Source organism: Bipolaris maydis (genome assembly GCF_028858645.1).
Source record: "Bipolaris maydis strain C4 unplaced genomic scaffold PSV08scaffold_1, whole genome shotgun sequence".
Taxonomy (NCBI): Eukaryota; Fungi; Ascomycota; class Dothideomycetes; order Pleosporales; family Pleosporaceae; genus Bipolaris; species Bipolaris maydis.
In genome coordinates this window covers 2,576,169-2,594,724 of record NW_027093857.1, presented here as the reverse complement: position 1 = coordinate 2,594,724, position 18,556 = coordinate 2,576,169, and the positions used below count along the sequence as shown (strand labels likewise).

At 51.5% G+C, this 18,556-nt stretch overlaps 6 protein-coding genes across 6 annotated transcripts; 5 read left to right on the top strand and 1 right to left on the bottom strand.

The window, feature by feature from the left end:
- Positions 1–126: 126 nt before the first annotated feature.
- Positions 127–1,282, top strand: PSV08DRAFT_242883 (thioesterase-like superfamily-domain-containing protein; the record flags this gene model as incomplete). Its single annotated transcript, XM_066092294.1, has 2 exons — positions 127–643; positions 696–1,282. The coding sequence occupies 2 exons, from the start codon at positions 127–129 to the stop codon at positions 1,280–1,282; spliced, it is 1,104 nt and encodes a 367-aa protein (XP_065950016.1).
- A 560-nt stretch (positions 1,283–1,842) lies between these two features.
- Positions 1,843–6,483, top strand: PSV08DRAFT_406721 (uncharacterized protein; the record flags this gene model as incomplete). Its single annotated transcript, XM_014220191.2, has 6 exons — positions 1,843–1,973; positions 2,038–2,061; positions 2,108–2,590; positions 2,637–4,056; positions 4,728–5,320; positions 5,372–6,483. The coding sequence occupies 6 exons, from the start codon at positions 1,843–1,845 to the stop codon at positions 6,255–6,257; spliced, it is 3,537 nt and encodes a 1,178-aa protein (XP_014075666.2). The 3' UTR covers positions 6,258–6,483.
- A 778-nt stretch (positions 6,484–7,261) lies between these two features.
- Positions 7,262–9,334, top strand: PSV08DRAFT_214213 (major facilitator superfamily domain-containing protein). The gene is made up of 5 exons (XM_014220189.2): positions 7,262–7,530; positions 7,629–7,784; positions 7,834–8,008; positions 8,058–8,920; positions 9,013–9,334. The coding sequence occupies exons 1-5, from the start codon at positions 7,412–7,414 to the stop codon at positions 9,128–9,130; spliced, it is 1,431 nt and encodes a 476-aa protein (XP_014075664.1). The 5' UTR covers positions 7,262–7,411; the 3' UTR covers positions 9,131–9,334.
- Positions 9,335–13,152: 3,818 nt separating this feature from the next.
- Positions 13,153–15,537, top strand: PSV08DRAFT_214209 (multicopper oxidase; the record flags this gene model as incomplete). The annotated part of the gene is made up of 5 exons (XM_014220188.2): positions 13,153–13,506; positions 13,555–13,755; positions 13,815–14,214; positions 14,353–14,780; positions 14,835–15,537. 5 exons carry the CDS (start codon positions 13,153–13,155, stop codon positions 15,255–15,257), a joined length of 1,806 nt encoding a protein of 601 aa, XP_014075663.2. The 3' UTR covers positions 15,258–15,537.
- PSV08DRAFT_258948 (uncharacterized protein) lies at positions 15,235–15,537 on the top strand. The gene has a single exon (XM_066092482.1). The coding sequence runs from the start codon at positions 15,268–15,270 to the stop codon at positions 15,472–15,474; it is 207 nt and encodes a 68-aa protein (XP_065950015.1). The 5' UTR covers positions 15,235–15,267; the 3' UTR covers positions 15,475–15,537.
- Positions 15,538–15,991: 454 nt separating this feature from the next.
- Positions 15,992–18,547, bottom strand: PSV08DRAFT_358255 (uncharacterized protein; the record flags this gene model as incomplete). Its single annotated transcript, XM_014220187.1, has 2 exons — positions 15,992–18,265; positions 18,314–18,547. The coding sequence occupies 2 exons, from the start codon at positions 18,545–18,547 to the stop codon at positions 16,229–16,231; spliced, it is 2,271 nt and encodes a 756-aa protein (XP_014075662.1). The 3' UTR covers positions 15,992–16,228.
- Positions 18,548–18,556: the final 9 nt, after the last annotated feature.

The following is an 18,556-nucleotide window of genomic DNA, read 5'->3' as shown; positions in this document are numbered from 1 at the left end:
AAATGACGACGCCCAAAGTCTCACACAGCCGCTCGCTGCTGCTGCTTGCATCTGGTCTTGCTACACTGGCCTCCTTTTCGCAGAACACAGAACGATCCACCAACAGGAAAACTATCAGCCACCACCATGGCCACCCTCATCCGCCCCCCGCCCGCCGACCACTCCCAGTCGGCCATTGAGAACGTCCTTGAACTGACGCAGCTGGCCGACATTGATCCCAACATCTTCACAAACACTCGTCCCCTATGGCATCCCCCCGGTGCGCGCGGCATCTTTGGCGGTGCTGCCATTGCCCAGACACTCAGCGCCGCCCAGAAGACGGTTGACCCCGACTTCACTGTGCATTCGATGCACTGCTACTTCATCCTTGCAGGCAACTCCGAGATCCCCGTCATATACCATGTAGAAAGGGTGCGCTCGGGAAAGTCGTTCGCAACCAGGACGGTGCAGGCCCGGCAAAGGGGCAACGTCATCTTCACTACGACCATGAGTTTTGTTCGCCAGAACAGTGGAGGCGCTCAAAAGGTCGAGCACATCTACCCGATGCCAGACGTCCCGGCGCCCAAGGAAGGTAGCGACGACTTGAAGACGCCCAACGATGGCCAGAGTCCCTTCCAGACCCAGCTGTTGCCCATTGAAAACGGTGAGTGACTTCGCATACCATCCTTAAGCCTGCCCTAGCTCATATCTAGCAGACGACTCCGACAAGCCCCACACCAAGAAATGCCGACAATGGATAAAGGCTCGCGGTAAAATCTCCCCCGCTGGCGGTCACGAAGCCCATCTCTCCGCCATCGCATACATGTCCGATAGCTACTTCATCGGCACCGTCGCGCGTGCGCACAAGCTTCTGCGCTACTCGAACCAGCGCAAGAGCAGGGCCAGGTCGAGCATCGACGAGGACGTACTTAAGAAGCTGCTCGAGATGGATGATGCCGAGTTACAGCGCCAAAGCTTTGTCAACGAATCAGACAAGCAGCGCATACGTGAATTGAGGAAAGCAGAAGACCTGGCAAAGAGCGGAGACGCAAAGCCTGAGATTGGCATGATGGTTAGTCTGGACCACACCATCTACTTTCACAATCCTCGCAGTTTCCGCGCAGATGAATGGATCTTCACCGAGATGGAGACCCCTTGGGCTGGTGATGGTCGCGGCCTCGTTTCCCAGAGAATGTATACCAAGGATGGCACGCTCATTGCCAGCTGCGTCCAAGAGGTAAGCAGCTTGCTTATGTCTGCTATAGTAGACTGTGCTTACATGAATAGGGCGTCATACGATTGAAGCAGAACGAAAGTAAGCTATAGCCATGACCGTGTGTAGATTGCTCGTATGTCCGTGTACTTTGATTCGATTGACTTTTATGCCGCCGCCTTTCACTTGACCTTGTCGGAGTAGACTCCGCTGTTTCTATTGTTTTAGTAGCTTTAGATTTGGAGGTCTGGAACACACGTACCTCACGTATACACTTTTAAATACAAGGTTCCTCGTTACAAATAGCAACTCGCACTTGTGTAGTACACGACTTGGCACAGCAAGTGCATGCAGATGATGCGCACTGCATGCAGCCCTAGAAGCCTGCACCTGTGCTGTTCGTCCTTCCCACGTTACAGGCCAGGGTCCAATTAGCGCAATGCCGGTCTCGGGCTAGCATGGCCCTCACACTTGGATTCTCCGAAGCTACCGTCGGCAGTGTACCTCCAACATCCAAGCAAGTCGCTCCTAGCTCCTTTGCTGAGATCTGACTTGGCCAACATTGCCGACTGTCTACCATGTTGCTGTCATCTGCGGCGCACCCTAACCAAATCTCCTAACACTCAGCCCGCCAAGAAGCCACCCAAGACATGAACGTCAAGCAAGCGGCATGTCTGAATTGCCGCAAAAGCAAGATAAAATGCCGGCGCGAAGAAGGCGCTTCTGTGTGTGAAAGATGCTCTAGCGTAGGCGTCGAATGCATTATACCCGAGTTCCATATGTACGTCACGTCCCGATACAAACCCATAGCGAAACATGCGCTGACTTGATGTACTGGCAATTAGTGGTAGGCAAAAGGGCGTGAAAAAGTGAGTATCGTTTCCTAGTGTGATTAGCTAAGCTTACAAGTTCTAGCAAACGATCAGGGTTGGAGAAAGCAATCTACCAAGTAGAAGAAGCAATCAAGAAGAGAAAATCAGACGTAGCTGTCAACCAGAGCACGTTACAGCATTTGCAACAGCTTTTGAACGAAGCACAAGGAGACGTTGGCCCTAGTCAAGATGCAAAATCACCGCCAGTACTAGCAGAACTATCTTATGTGCCAGCAAAAGAAGTTGCCAGCACTTCAAGCGATGATCAGCTTGCCGTTGAAGATGTCGAGAATCCGCTTCAGCTTTTAGCCCGCGCATCAGACTTGAGGATTGCCACCACCCCACAGTCGTACAATACAAGTGTCGCCAGCCCAGAAGGCAGGTTTACTGGTAGCGAGCAAAGCGCATTCCTCGATGTTCATCACTTCTTCTTACCAATGAAGGCGCATTTGGACCAAGGATCTGGGTTAGATCCAATTGATGTAGGATTGGTTACCAAAGATGAAGCGGAGATGCTCCTCCAATAGTACGTATTGCCAAAAGAATTCCATCAAGTAGCTGACAAGACGCAGTTTCCACAAAAGACTAGCTCACACGCGCTGGGGTCTAGACCCAGTGGTGCATACTCTACCTTTTGTCCGAAACCGCTCAGCCTTTCTGTTTACGACATTGCTGGCTGTGACGGCCGTCTTCCTACCAGAAACGTCTGCTTTGGCCAAAAGACTACTTCTTCACCGCAGGTTTCTAGCTGAACAGGTCATTGTTCGAAAGTACAGATCCGTTGAAATCGTCCTGGCATTCATGGTGAGCATACCATGGATGCCCCCAGGGTCGCATGCAAGCGACGACGACACAAGTCTCTATCTAGCTACGGCATTGTCTATTTCTTTGGATCTTATGCTAGACAAAGTCATCACTCCATCTACGTCCTTTGGTCCGGAGCTCACGAGGCAGATGCCCAAAGCAGAGTGTCTTGACGCAAGAAAAGCACTAGCTATGGATGGTTTCGAGGACATTGACCCGACTTCTGAATGGGGCCAGCGACTGCTTCGTCGGAGAGAAAGGGTCTGGATTGCGCTGTTTGTGCTAGAGCGTGGCGTGTGCCTCGCTCGTGGCCGCAGCTACTGTGTACCAAAGACGTGCTTGATTCAATACAGCGATAAATGGCATGACCACCAGCACTCGGATGCCCAGGACGGTCCGCTAGTATCCATGGCAGTATTACGTCGCGATCTCGACAACCTTTTTGCCGAAGTACGCACGCGATGCGACAACTATGGCTCGGCCGAAGTAGGTTCCCAGGTTGCGCAGGAAATCGACAAGTCAATTGAGGGCTTCTTCGACAATTGGTCTCGGGCATGGCCTTCAGTTATAAGTGACCCAGAGAGCAAGAGCCTACCCCCTTATGTCGAGATACTCGTTACACACACACGACTCTCGACCTACTCAATGCTTCTGAACCATCCGAGCGCGCCACCAGAAGTCAAGCGCTCGTTCCGCAAGTCTGCGTTATCCTCGGCGCTCAATGTTATGCGCGCAGCAATCCAAGGCGAGGGACGTCTCAAGTCAATGCCCAATAACACCGTCACGATGATTTGCTTTGCAGCCAGCATAGCGCTGGCTCTAAGCGCACCCGTACCCGAGGGGAGTGGCAATAAGAAGAGCCTTGCCCCAAGCGTGCGGCACCTGATAGAGGATACGGCAACCGTCCTGGAACGCATTGGCAGTACACCTGTCCATCGGAACGGGGCATCAGTTGTGTATGGTAGATTTCTGCGCGTATTGGTTAAGCAGGCGCCTGACATTGAGATGCCACCGCCCGTACCTCCGCAGGAGCCTGCACCAACCTCAATGGCTATACCAGATCTCCTTTCGCCCTCGAGCATGATGCACAATGAGATGCCAAATCCTAATAGTCAGCCCTTGGGACATGATCCAGTAGGCGATTACTGGCCTGACAGGTTAGATTTCTCTGCAATGTCCTATAACGAGGTCAATGAGACTGTTACAAACTCGGATCTCTTCTCTACAGCATTGCTCGATCTGCCCTGGAACGACTCCAACCCGCTATGGACAGACTGGATGAATCTTCCTGACTTCAACTTTCCCTGATGGCACGGCAGAGATGCGTATCGACTCCCCGTATTACGGGACGGCCGGTCTTGCTCGTGTGACTAGCAAGTGGCCAAGCGTGTGGATGCAGAGGGTGGATGAACCTCGGGCTTCGCCAGGAGGACGGCAGCGCGCCTAAGCCTGATCCGACCGAGGCGGTAGACGAAGCCCCGCTCCAAGCTCCAAGGTCGCTCGCCGTTCGGCACTTGAACTGGCACCGACGGATCCAAAGATGCATGACGTTAGAGTTGCAGTGCCATTGTCGCACGCGCTCCAGGACCCATGTTCGGAGCTCGACCGCGAAATCGTCGCCCGCTTGGATGAGTCGGCATTTGTTGAAACCCCTTCTCAAATGATTTAACCAGACCGTTCACGCTGTTGCTGCGTCCGTAATTTACTTCACAATGGATACCCTGCCTGCTTCCTGCCGGCTGCTCACAGCTCTTCCCTCACGGCTATGCGCCCGGCGATCTCTTCCTCCACAATTGCGGGCTGCGCGAACTCTGCCACCACGATGGCGGCTTACAGGTCAATTGCGCTGCATCAGTGAGCGCGCGCCGACAATTGACCGCTCGAAATCAAAGCTTTTCAAAGATGCAGACGAAGCAGTTGCAGATGTACAGCCTGGTTCCACCGTCCTGAGCGCAGGATTCGGGTTGTGTGGTGTCGCAGACACTTTGATCGCAGCGATGAAGAAGCGTGGGCCGGAGTCATTACATTCGTTAACAGCCGTCTCAAACAATGCTGGCATTGAAGACGTAGGAGGATTGGCACATCTTACAAAGAACGGACAAGTCAAGAAGCTCATTATAAGTTTTCTCGGCAACAACAAGGCGCTTGAGAAGCAGTATCTGAGCGGTGGTATTGAAATTGAGCTTTGTCCGCAAGGTACGCTTGCAGAGAGGATACGCGCTGGTGGCGCAGGCATCCCAGCATTTTACACACCCACTGCAGTAAATACACTGTTGCAAGATGGCCAGATTCCGGCCAAGTTTGACAAGGAGGGCAAGGCTGTAGGCTACGGACAGAAGCGTGAGGTTAGAGAGTTCAATGGCAAGAAGTTCCTCATGGAGACTGCATTGACCGGCGATGTCGCCATTATCCGTGCACACAAGGCCGATGAAGCTGGTAACTGTGTTTTCAGGTAGGAATTGAGAGATCCCAATCCCTTGAGCTTCACTGAAAATATGAGCAGATACACCACCAAAGCTTTTGGACCCATCATGGCCAAAGCCGCACGCCTTACAATTGTCGAAGCCGAAGAGATTGTCCCTATAGGCACCTTTGATGCCAACGAGGTCGATCTCCCTGGCATCTTCGTCGACCGCATCGTCCCAGCCACCGCCCCCAAGAACATTGAGATCAAGAAGCTGCGAAAACCGGCTGCATCCAAAGACGCCTCATCAAAGAACGAAGCCGCCGAACGACGCGATCGTATCGCTCGTCGGGCAGCAAAGGAGCTCAAGCAGGGATACTACGTCAATCTGGGCGTCGGCATCCCCACAGCCGCAGCAGCATTCGTACCCGATGGCGTCAAGGTGTGGCTGCAATCCGAAAATGGCATTCTAGGAATGGGCCCCTACCCGACGGAAGAAGAAGTAGACGCAGACATTGTCAACGCCGGCAAAGAAACCGTAACCCTCCTTCCCGGCGCCTCGACCTTTGACAGCGCCGAATCCTTTGGCATGATCCGCGGCGGCCACGTCGACGTATCCATCCTTGGAGCTCTACAAGTCAGTGCCTCTGGCGACCTGGCCAACTACATGGTGCCCGGCAAAGTCTTCAAGGGTATGGGCGGCGCCATGGATCTCGTTAGCAATCCCGATGCTACAAAAGTCGTTGTCGCGACTGAACACGTTGCTAAAGATGGATCCAGCAAGATTGTTCAGGAATGCCAGTTGCCGCTTACAGGAGCAAAGTGCGTGAGCACTATTATTACCGATCTGTGTGTCTTTGAAGTAAACAGGAAGAGGGGGACTTTGACGCTGACGGAGACGGCGCCGGGGGTTAGCGTTGAGGATGTCAAGGCGAAGACGGATGCGAAGTTTGAAGTCGCGAGTGATCTCAAGACGATGGAGTAGTAGTGGCATTTTTGTTTCTCTATGTTGCAGTAGTAGCTCTTTGTACATAGTGCGGTGTACCGGGTATACTTTCCGTCCCCACCTTTTTCTTATCTAGCAAGGTGCTTAAAGGACGGTCTAGAAGCGCGCAACGCATGCATCTTCCAGCGCGTAAGTAAGTCACTTATCTACCTTTTTCCTCCTTCCAAAATGGGAAACATGGCAATAAAAAAAAGTAAGTCCTCTGTCACTATCTACTTTGCTCCGCTTGATGAGGTGTGTGTGTATGTGTATGTGTATGTGCAAAAAGCCTCTTCAAAATTCCTGGCTGACACACGTAGCGCCAAACACCCCCCCACAAAAACTCAAGTTGACGCGGGCGGAACCAAGGAAATGTTAGCCAAGCACACACAAGCACCACGCAAGCGAAAAGGCTTCGCACCTCTTGGTTCGCCACGCCTGTCACGAAAAAAAAAGCTTGGTACACAGGACGCCCATGCAATCTTCGCTCGCTCCTTCGCTCCCAAAAAGGACGCCACCCATCGCTCATGTGCAACGCAAATTCCTCTTGCTTGACCGCAGACATACGTAAAAATGATGTTCTTGACAAAGCAACCCTAAACACACACACACTCACACCCTTGTCATGTGTGTTTTTTTTGCTTTGGCAGCCCTTCTTTCGGCCGCAAAAAAAGGACCGTCAAGCGTGGCACAGCGCCGGACTGATCGCTTTGCTGCTTCTTTACCGCTAACGCACAAGCCGGGCCAGCATGTGGGCTACTATTGTGTTCCGAGCGGCGTGCTGCGCCAATCAGGTGCGCAGGGGGGGATACGTGGTGGAGCCGTGCAACCGTTGCTGTGTGCTGAGTGCTGAGTTGCGGTGGAGAATGCCCCGTGGGGTCGGGATGGGTAGCGCTGCAGGGGTTTAGCTGAGATGGAGGGGAGAGAGGGGGGGTTGGGGATGTTTAAAAGGATGGGGAGGGGTGTGTTCCTGTGCTTGGATGTTACGCTGTTGCGCTGCTTACTTGCTACGTTGCTCGTGGCAGCCGACTCAGTCTTTCTACCTGCTTTCTTTGGCTCTGTCTCTTTTTTTTATTTACTTGGGGCCTTTGAGATAGCTCAGAGAGGCGAAAGGGTTGGAGATAAGAGACGGTGCGAAATAGAGGGCGAGTACGATGAGCGTGGATAAAATGCAGGATGAAAAGGTTGAGCGGAGTGGGAGTGAGGGGTTTGAAGAGGGGCTTCTGGAGGATCCGAAGGCAACGAGTAGGTTGTTGTTCAAGATCGATTGTCGGTATGTTTCTCTCTCCATTCCTGCTCTCCATGTCTTTATCTTGAGGGCTTTTGTGGATGATGTACGTGGCTGACTCGTTTATTTTTGTTGTTTTCTAGCATCCTGCCGGTTCTCGCCCTGCTGTTCCTGTGCTCGTTCATTGATCGTACAAACGTTGGGAATGCGAAGATTCTTGGTTTGGAGAATGATCTCCATCTTACGGACCACCAGTACGCTATTGGGCTTTGCGTCTTTTACGCTACGTATATTGCGAGGTAAGCTTCCTGTATGGCAGATGCAGTCCAGAAGACTAAATTTGTGCAGCGAACTCCCGTCCAATTTGCTGCTGAAAAAGGTATCGCCAAAGATATGGTTACCCTTTCTGACAGCCATCTGGGGCGTCCTGACCATGTGCTTGGGATTTGTGACAAATTTCGCGTCTTTTGCTTCTGTTCGCGCGCTCCTGGGCGTTGCTGAAGGAGGCCTATTGCCTGGAATGGTAAGATTTTGGCGACGTAATAAACCGTCTTTCGCTAACGCCTTGCTAGGTACTATATCTCTCTCACTTTTATCGCCGCCAGGAGCTCGCTCTACGCATAGGCATCTTCTATACTGCAGCCTCTCTATCTGGTGCTTTTGGCGGACTCCTCGCTCGAGGCCTCAATGCCATTGGCCCAGCAGGCGGACTCGAAGGCTGGAGATGGATCCTGATAGTTGAGGGCTTGATAACCGTTGTCGTCGGCGCATGCTCTGCTATCTTCCTTCCCAATTCCATCGAATCAGCCGGTTTCCTTAGCCCCTCCGAAAAAGCCCACGCCCGCTTCCGACTCGGTGAAGCATCCGCCTCGCACGAACGCTTCGACTGGGCCGAAATCAAACGCGGCATCTTCAACCTCCAAGTCTGGCTCACAGCCACTGCCTACTTCTCTATCCTCTCAGGCCTCTACTCCTTCGGCCTCTTCCTCCCCACAATCATCAACAACGGCTTCGCCAAGGACCCCAACAAAGCCCAGCTCTGGACCGTCATTCCTTACGCCGTCGCTTCCGTCTTCACCGTCCTTGTAGCCATTCTCTCCGACCGCCTCGCTCTACGTGGCCCAGTCATGCTGTGTACCCTTCCCGTTGCTATCATCGGCTACGGAGTCATCAGCCAATCGACGAACCCGAAAGTACAATACGGAATGACATTTCTCATGGCTACAGGCATGTATTCCTCCGTCCCATGTATTCTTTCTTGGAACAGCAATAATTCCGCTGGCCACTACAAGCGCGCGACTACATCGGCGCTGCAGCTTGCGATTGCCAATGCGGGTGGTTTCGTCGCGAGCTTTACGTATCAGAAGAGCGAGAAGCCGAATTTCCATAAGAGTCATAGCATTATGCTGGGGTTGTTGTGTGCGGCTTGGGTTTTGTAAGTTCTCTTCTCCTTGTTCTCTTTTCTAGTGTGTACAGGTGGATTTCCATCGTTTTGCTGGCGGGATATGCAGCTAACGTGAATGATAGGGTCGCAGCGAATGTGGCGTGGGTGTGGAAAATCAACCGCGATAAGGCGAGTGGAAAGTATGCGGAATTCGAAGGACGAGGAGATGATAGGGATCCGGCGTTTAAGATGGTGATGTAAGGGATTTTGGATCTGGGTTGGGTTATTATTAGCATGATGATATATGTGGAGTTTTGGTATAATGTGTTACGCAACGACTTGGTATTTTTCAGCCAAATCAAGAAATGATATGAATGTTCGCTGGTCTTGTTGTAAAGGCCATGGCACCGATGCTAACTTCATACACAGTAGCGTTTTATCCTTACCACTATACAACCAATACTGCTTCGGTAAATCTTCTAGCAAGGTTATGATTCCCGGTCTAGCTCCAGACACCGCGCATTTTTCACCATTCCTACTATTGTCCACTGAGCCATGTCGCATTTGTAAGTTCAAAGAATTTTGGGTCAACTGGGAGTGCTTTTCGAGCTTCTCTCTCCTGCTGTTTTGTTCATGAAGGTAGTGCAGAACCTGGAGTCAGGGTACGGAGAAGAGAAGTAAGGGATAGATGCTGCGGGTACGAGGGGTACAAAATGTTATCGTCTAGTCGAGGGTGTTGGGTCTCTTTGTGTTATTTTGGTGAATCCTAAAGGGTACGTTTCAAAGTCGTAATTCAACCCGAGAATGAGGGTACTGTGGGCATCGAGACCCTCCGGTTGTGTATTTGTAGTGTTGCTTTGACAGCTGTAGTGTGTATTTGGTGGAATAAGAGTGCGAAAGGCGACGACACCTTCGGGTTTATTTCTGGCATTAAGGAGGTTCGTTAAGCATTCAGCAAGATATCTGTGCAGACCTTTTGTGGAGAAAAGCATGGTTATGTCTAAGCTGAGTTACAATATGTACGTCTTATGCGAGGTCACTCCATTCCAAGGGAAGAAAATAGATTGGCCCACGTTCAGGCTGATATCGTTTGGCCCCCTAAGTTAACACATGCACTGAAGCGGCCATAGCATGTATGCGTACGACATTCACATTTAGCCATAGCAGTAGCGTGGGGGCTAGTCGAGTAGTATACATCCGTGCTCGAGTCAACGCCATCCATCTGTCATGGCGTAGGCTGAGCATCATCTGCTACGCTCAGAATTAAGCTTTACTATTTTTACTTCTGGTACGGGGTGCGCGTTCAATGTATGAAACGTGCTGATACATGCGCCACATCGATTGACGATCTAGAGAATCTATGGGGCTTCCACGCGAGCCGCGCGTCGAGCACTGTGGATGTGCGCACGTGGCGAAGACCATGTCTTGATGGCTGCAAGGAACCACTACAGAGAAAGAGAGGGTCACTTACTTGCGATACACCAGGGTTACCAGTGTACCATCATTCAATCTACGTTATCCGCATCCGTTGCATATACGAGATTTCAACGAGTGGAGCGAGTGACACAGCTGTTGTTGCTCAACATGAGCGTAACACCAAACGAATTCGTACTCCCATCCACCTAGGAATTGTAAACATCTTCTCCTCTACTCTTTTCTCTTCGACTCGTCTAGAAAAACACTTTGCTTGCCGTAGATCCCCCGGCAGACGTAGGATCATTCAGGCTATTTGCACATAGCCCTCTCAGAGACCAGACATGGGGGTTTCGTCATCAATACATATATATTCGCTTGTCGAGATACCCTGCCTAAGATCTCGGAAGCAAGATTGCTTGCTCGAGAGATTGCTGGTACGGAAGAGCCCGTAGGTAGCACATGATGCAGGAACAGTGAGAGTTTCAATCACTTACATCTTGCTATTGACCTATGGGATGTTGGAGTGGATTACTTGCAGAGGAGATGATCAACATGTATGACGATACAACAAGGTATATGGATGCTGAGAAACCTGTGTTCCTACCGTGAGTATCTGCTCTGGTCTTGTACATACTTTTATTCCACTGATAACGCGATAATGACCAAGTACTGTCAAAGATAATCCAGGTTGATCCGGTGTGCCTGGTAGATCTGTTAAAACGCTGAAAACATCAGGAAGTTTCTCGGTCCATTCAGGCGGCTCTTTTCCTGTGTCTTTGGTTGTACGGATAACGGCAATCGATCAGCAGACAAGCGTGTTGGCGTCCCTTGATCGGCCCAGTTTAGTATGCACAACCATGCGACTACATCTTAGTCCCGGAGCTTTTATCTGAATAAACGGCGACCAGGGTCGAGCGATGGTGCAGATGCGCAGGATACTCGAACCAGGTACTTTGCAGTAGCGACATTAAACTGCTGCAGCCTGGGCCCCAACTGTACAATGGTGTTTCTTTTTAATTTCGGCGCCAATTGGCCGGCGATGTCAAGTTACTTTTCTCTAGTCTGACTCGAGCCGAGAACTTGACAAGATGTTTTACTGATGCTCGTTTCTTCTTTGAACGTGTAGCGCTGACTGTGTACCGGAAATAGACGCCTTACAGCTAACTGTTACGTCAATGGGCGTGTGTCTGGATCCTACTCCGCCTTCGACAACAACACGGTGAGCATGACGCAAGTTGGTGTCTTGCATCTGGTGGAGTAATATGAGCCACGGCGAGCTGAGTATGGAGCTTTGCTGTAGCCTGCAAGTAAGCAGACATGCACACTGCCTCTCCAATATTGTGGCGCGCTTCGCTGTCATGCCCGTACCCACTAAGGCGTTTCGGTACAGCAGTATCAGATCTTAGGGAATACTGTTGAGCATTTCTTTTCTGCGAAGTCGTTCTGCATGGCGCGAGTAATGCTGTGAGCAAACGCCCGTGAAGCCTCACCGGTAGGGTGGCGTCGCAAAGGGTCTTGCAGCCCTGCGATTCTCCACTGTTACCCCAGTTTGCATGTGTTGCAAAGCCTACTCAAGTCCATGATTGTCACACTCTGTATTGGCAAAATCTTTCCGGTCGCCTGCAGGCTGTCGGATGCCAACATTGCTCCCCAAGCCACGTAGCGAAGCACGCGGCCTTCGACTCAGGCACTTTAAAGTGGCAAGATGTGAGCATTGCAAGCTGTACCGAAACATCGAGGCCTCAATTGAGCTGTACATTTGTGCCTAGCTAAGGCAGCCGGTGCATTCGGATGCATATCAATAGTCTTCGTTTGGGACGAAACGTCATGGAAACAGTGGAAACCATTCCAATCAGGCGATTGTATGCGAGTGAAAATGCCAGATTGGGCCTAAGACGGACAGCGATGCGCTCTCAGAGGCCAGGGTTACGAGATGGTGATGTTGTCGTCGGAACAGAGGTTCGGGACCCCTCTCAGAAGTCCGAGACGCTCGCCGGACGCGGCCTAGCGCTTATCACATTAGTACAGATCGTCGCGACTCGCTTGCCCTTCTCGAGATTCTTCTACTCGCTAGCTCGACTATCAAGCTTTCCAAGCCTCGGAGACGCTTCTCAACTTCATGGAGAGCCCGGTTCCGGGCCCTGGCCCGCGTGCTATCCATAGTATACCATCTACGCCTTGCACCGACATGTCAAACTAGTCCTCTGAGACCCCGCTTCATGCGTAGCCAGGGCACCACTACCCCCTGCAGCCGCTCCACAGCCTGCTGAAGTGGCTTTCCCAAAGTACACAGCTCAGACATGCCTGCAGCTCTGCCGACCGTCTGGTCTGTCGTCCTCGGTCGAGGTTTGGAGCCAGCTTCGGTATGTCTAGCTGCATTCGGTCGTGCAACGCAAGTAATACCGACATTCACCTCCTCCTCAACCACTTAAAATTCTCCTTTTTTCTGCTTAGGGCTGATATGCAGCCGTCTCTTGTGCTCGCCTTTCCGGGCAAGTGGTCATAATCAGCATCTATACCGTTCATGTGCCGCACACCGTCGTGATGGCGATCTTGGTATCTGCCACAAGCCGCGGCTACACTTTGATATGGAGGTATCATGTCAATTACTAGTGGTGGGAACACTTCACCACTAGTCACCCGTGCCGTTTAGGGCTATTGTTCGACCCACTAATGAATCAAGGCCAGTCTGCCATGCTTTGGTTTATATTACTTGTACCACCCATTCTCTGGCAGGCCAGCCAGCCTTCGCTTCTCTTTGTACATCAGAATCTTGGTCGGAGCTGCATTCGTTGGCCCTACTTTTGAAGGGTCCGGTAGCTTTCCTTTGCAATTGCGTCTTTTTCTTGAGCTTTCATTACTACATCATGGTCTCTTCAATTTCGAGGGTGGTTACCGCCCTTGGGCTTCTTTTGCCCACTGTCACTTCATCTGTTGTACCTCATAAAAGTCTCGCCCCCAGAACACCGGAGGTTCCTTGGAAGAACACTGGTCTCTTCAGTGGACACAGCAAACGACAAGGATATGAGACTGCCTGTAATCATGGTCCAGAATCAAGAGGATGCTGGATTGACGACTTCAACATCGACACCGACATGGATGTTGAATGGCCAGATACTGGAAAGACAGTCAAGTATCACCTGACCATCACCAATACCACTGGAGCTCCAGACGGTTTTGAAAGGCCGATGTTCTTGATTAATGGCCAATACCCAGGACCAGTAAGTGCTGTGTTAAAATGCCAATAATTCTTTTCTAATGAGTCATAGACTATTACTGCCGACTGGGGAGATGTTCTAGAGATCACAGTTACCAATGGCCTTGAAAACAACGGTACAGGTATACATTGGCACGGTCTGAGGCAACTCGGGACAAACGAACAAGATGGCGTAAATGGTATCACTGAATGCCCAATCGCACCCGGTGACTCCAAGCTCTACAGATTCAAAGCAACTCAATATGGCACTACCGTAAGTATCACACACTGTGTGTGTATGACATGTTTCCGGAAGACGGCTAACCGCTACAGTGGTATCACTCGCACTACTCGGTGCAGTATGGTGACGGCATCGTGGGTCCTCTGATCATCAAAGGACCCTCAACGGCGAACTACGATATTGATCTTGGCGCTTTCCCAATGACTGACTGGTTTCACGCAACCACCTTCACCGTCAACGCTGCAGCCGTTCATGCAAATGGCCCTCCAACTGCTGACAATGTCCTTGTCAATGGCTCCATGACCTCATCTTTTGGCGGCAAGTACGCCGAAACGATCCTAACTCCGGGAAAATCTCACTTGCTGCGTTTGATGAACGTTGGTATTAACAACTACCTTCATGTCGGCCTCGATGGGCATCAGTTCCAGGTCATTTCGGCTGATTTCACGCCCATTGAACCTTTCTACACGGACAGCTTGGTCCTTGCAGTCGGTAAGTTGAACCGAAGTTGTGTCCAGATGCAAGCCCGTTTTGTTTATCACAACATCGTTCTGTGTGACGACACCCCGGCCACGAGAATGTAGTCGAAATAGCCACTGTTGATGAACGTTTCACTAACAACGTCGCCAGGTCAACGGTATGAAGTCATCATCAACGCAACTGAAGCTGTGGGCAACTACTGGCTACGTGTTGGTACCGGCGGTAACTGCGACGGTCCCAATGCCAATGCAGCAAATATCAGGAGTATCTTCCGATATGCTGGCGCTCCAACTGAAGACCCAGACACGACTGGTTCGCTTCCGTCGGGCTGCTACGATGAGGATGTTGTACCCTATGCCAAGACGACTGTTCCTCAGGAGATGCCCGAACAGTTGAGCGTGGGCTTCAACCCTAACTGGACTAGTGACGTGACGCAAAATCAGGGTCTGGTCCAATGGCTCGTCAACGGTAATCCCATGGCAGTTGATCTTGAAGTCCCTACTCTGCAGTCGGTGTTGGATGGCAATGTTACCTACGGAAACAACCGCCACGTGTTTGCAGTCGACGAGAAACACCAAGTAAGTCGTCCCCTGTACTTAGTACTGTTTAATGGTCATTAACAAAGGCTTCAGTGGCAATATTGGGTCATCCAACAAAACAGTTCTAACCCACCACTTCCTCACCCCATCCACCTCCACGGCCACGACTTCTACGTCCTCGCACAGGTCGAAAACGCAGTCTGGAACGGAGATATTTCAACCCTGAAGACGGACAACCCCATCCGTCGGGACACGGCCGATCTTCCCGCTGGAGGCTACTTGGTCCTTGCTTTCGAGTCGGACAACCCTGGCGCATGGCTTATGCACTGCCACATCCCCTTCCACGTTGCTGCCGGTCTCGGTGTCCAGTTCCTCGAGCGCGAATCCGAAATCAAGGCCCAAGATGGATACGCAGAGATGCACAGGACATGTGCTAACTGGCAGTCATGGCGCTACAAGTACCATCCCAATGGCATCTTGTTCCCCGGTGACTCTGGTCTACGTCGTCGCAACTAAACAAAAGAAAATGCAAAAGAAAACAATTCAACCTACATGTCCACTTTTTTTTTTCTTGCCTGGGTGGTTAATTGTTCTCCATTTCTCAGGTTTTTACCGAGGGATCTTTCCCGAGGGTCGCATTCGATATCCCCTTGTTCTTGTCATTTTTATTGAGGGAGATGTTCGTATCGTCGCTGTCGTTTCTTGCATCGTCGTCTCCACGCTTGGCCAGTAATGATAATGCTTTCAATCAATAGATGATACTCTTCTCTCCAACACTATCTCACATAAATAATGTGTCACCTAGCCTATTGTTCACTGACGTCGCTCTGTTGCACCGTCGTTAGCTTGCCCGTCCCGTCCCGTGTCCCGCCAGTCGTCGTCACCCTCTTCTTTTTGCTTTTTGCTTCTGTCTCAGGTGCACTCTTGTCGCAGGTACACCCGCCGTCTAGCTCGATACCGATACCATGTGCAAGCGTGCAGCTGGACAAATCATGGTTCAATGGACGCACGTGCTAGCTTAGCCCCTTGCACTGCCACTGCGGCACACGTGTCTGTTTTGCTTTTTACAGATCGGTCCCAGAGAAGAGACAGATACTATGCAGCAATGAACCCGTTGTTTACGGCTCATGTCGTCATTTGTCAGACGAGCAAGGTGGTGGTACGATACCTGGTGCTGACTGGGGTTGTTTTCCATCAGGGATTTAGAAAGAGCGTTTTTGGCTAAAAGACTTGTGGAACGGATGAGTCGGTAGATGGGAGGGGAATTAGTGATGCAAAAAGGCTTGTTTAGTGCATCATGTCATGTCTAGCTTCCGGTATGTACTTGGTAAATACTTGATGAAATTCCTTGGCAGGGCATGTCAAAGAATGCCGCTCATAACTAACGGACTCTGCTCGCCTCGCAATGTGTACAGAAGGATGCCATGTGATGACCGGAACCAGAAAACCTATAAACATGTATGAAAGAGAGTATACCTCTCGACACCTCATGAAGATGAGGCTGACCCATCAACGTGTTGCTCCTCAGCCCTCTCCTTGCCCTTTGAACTGCTGCTTGGAGTAACCTCACTGTCCATCTCAACCCTGGCTTCACTAGCTTTCTCATCGGTCTGCTGTTGCTGCTGTGCCCTGGCGTCTTCTTCTCGCTTCCTCGCTTCCTCCTCCTGTCTCTCTCTCTCTTCCCGTGCTGCTACCCTCTCCAGTCTCTCTCTCTCTTCCTGTGCGTGAACCATTCTCTCGCCTACACCAGGGAATAGACTGGCAATGAAGAGAGTGAAAGCGCGCTCGACTCCACGCAAGCTCTCGCGTAACCAGGCGAACCTTTGTTCTTGTCTTTGTTGTAGTATTCGCCTTGCTGCTTCCTCGGGCGATATGTTACCTCGTGGGCGCTGGTTGATGGGTTGTGCAGCGCGTTCGGCCATAGCGCCAACAGGAAGAAGAGCCTCAAAATGGCGACGCACGTAGTTGATCTGATCCTCAAACATGCCGATCTGTGCCAGATAGACAATCCCAGCAATAGCACCTAGCATTACAGGCCTGTAAATACCACCACCTCCAGCGAAGACGTAGACGAAGACAGCGAGCTTGAAGATCAGCCACAAATGTCCGGCGATATTGGCCATCCGATCATTTTCTTCTGGCTGCACTCCATTCTGATTATCATTCTGGTTCTGGTTTTGATTCTGATTCTGATTCTGATTCTGATCATATCCTCGGTTATGATCTTGAGCCTGTCCAACAGCTACTGGCTGCCCTATTGGTGTTGGCTGCATGTTAGCTACTTGATTATGCAGCTGGTTTGTCCCCTGTGCCATTTGCTGCCCAAGACCAGCAATGAGCTGTCTGTTCTGTGCAAATTGACTCGAGAAGCTCTGGAATGGTAGAGTGGGCACCATTGGGGCTGTGGTGTATGTGCCTCGCTGATCGAAGAGAACTCCTACCGGACCCTGGGGACTTGACAAAAGGAACAGCTCTGCAGGTGCATCTGTCGGTACAGTCTGTGTCACATCTCCTGGTCGGGTCTGGGATGTAGTTGATGATGCCGCAGCTATGGTGGGCACCCCTGGTGCTGTATCCGAAGTAGCCCTGGCCGTTTCGCCCTGTTGACGATCGAGCACAATACTCAATTCCGCAGCATCAACCCTCAACTCGGTAGCTGAGCGCCTGAGCGCCGTCACTTCAGGCTCTGTAGGAAGCAACGCCAGAGCCCGGTCAACGACATCCAGATTTTGATTGACTGTGTTCAGGTGCTGACGTAGTCGCTCGATTCGCCATACAGGGATATTCAACGAGGCAGGTATATCTGAGGTGAGGAGCCCTCCACTCTGTGCATCAGATGCACCAGGCAGTTGCAACAATGCTCGAATGTTATCAATCTCCCGTTTTGTCTCCAAGAAGATCCTGTGCACACGAGGCAATAACCGCTGGTTGTCGCTAGAAAGCGGCGGACGACCGAAAGCTAGTGCATGCGGGACAGGGAATGTGACGACAGGCGGCGGGAGTCGCGCAGCTATGTTAAGTGGATTGAAGGCCGTAACTGTCCATCGTGCTCCATTAGGCGCAACACCTTCTCGCCTGATCGCCTGGTCGCCATTTCCAGGAGGGTTCGACGGTCCTGAAGGGATTGGTGTATGCGTCCTATCCCCCGCTGCCGGTGTACCTTGATCTGGCTGCTCGCTAGTTCGATCTGAGGGCTGTTCATCACCCTGTTGTCCTTGGTGTGCCATTGCTTGAGCAAACGTTTGATGGAGTTGTGCGGGTAATGGTATGGGAATGGGGTTCACTTGTCCCGGAAGGCGATGAGGCGGAAGGTGCGACTGGGGTATTTGAGGTTGTGAAGCCGGTCGTGTCTGTGGTATAGCCCGAAATGGATTCGTCTGCAGAGGGCTCGCGGCTGGGCCATCTGGACCAGCAGAGCGGAAGAGGTTTGGTGGGACAGAAGACGATTGCGGGACAGGCGAAGATGCAGTTGGAGGCAGCTCTCGTATGACGAGGTGAAGGCTTTGGTTCTTGTTCTCACGTATCTATGGTTCTGGTTAGCAAGCGCCCATTTGGCCATAGTAGCAACATACATTGTCAGCGCCAAACACGGTAGTCAGAGTGTCTGCATCATTCGCTACCACTCGGCCTCTGTATATGAGGCGCATGCGCTCGGGGGCAGGCTTGGAGGGCACAGCATCGTGTATGCGACTGCGGAGCTCTTTGACCGTGATAGAAGCGGGTAGGCCCGCGAGGGTGATGCCGCCCTCTAGTTCCGCTGAAGGCGAAAGGACCTTGAGGTTGATTGTCTGCTCTGCGTCCGCCATGCCTTCCAT

Bases quoted from the DNA above. Each gene is read 5' to 3' on its own strand.
- PSV08DRAFT_214213 (XM_014220189.2), top strand. From the start codon at position 7,412: ATGAGCGTGGATAAAATGCAGGATGAAAAGGTTGAGCGGAGTGGGAGT. The intron at 7,785-7,833 runs GTAAGCTTCCTG...AAATTTGTGCAG, and splicing joins TACGCTACGTATATTGCGAG to CGAACTCCCGTCCAATTTGC. The intron at 8,009-8,057 runs GTAAGATTTTGG...ACGCCTTGCTAG, and splicing joins GAGGCCTATTGCCTGGAATG to GTACTATATCTCTCTCACTT.
- PSV08DRAFT_258948 (XM_066092482.1), top strand. From the start codon at position 15,268: ATGCAAAAGAAAACAATTCAACCTACATGTCCACTTTTTTTTTTCTTG.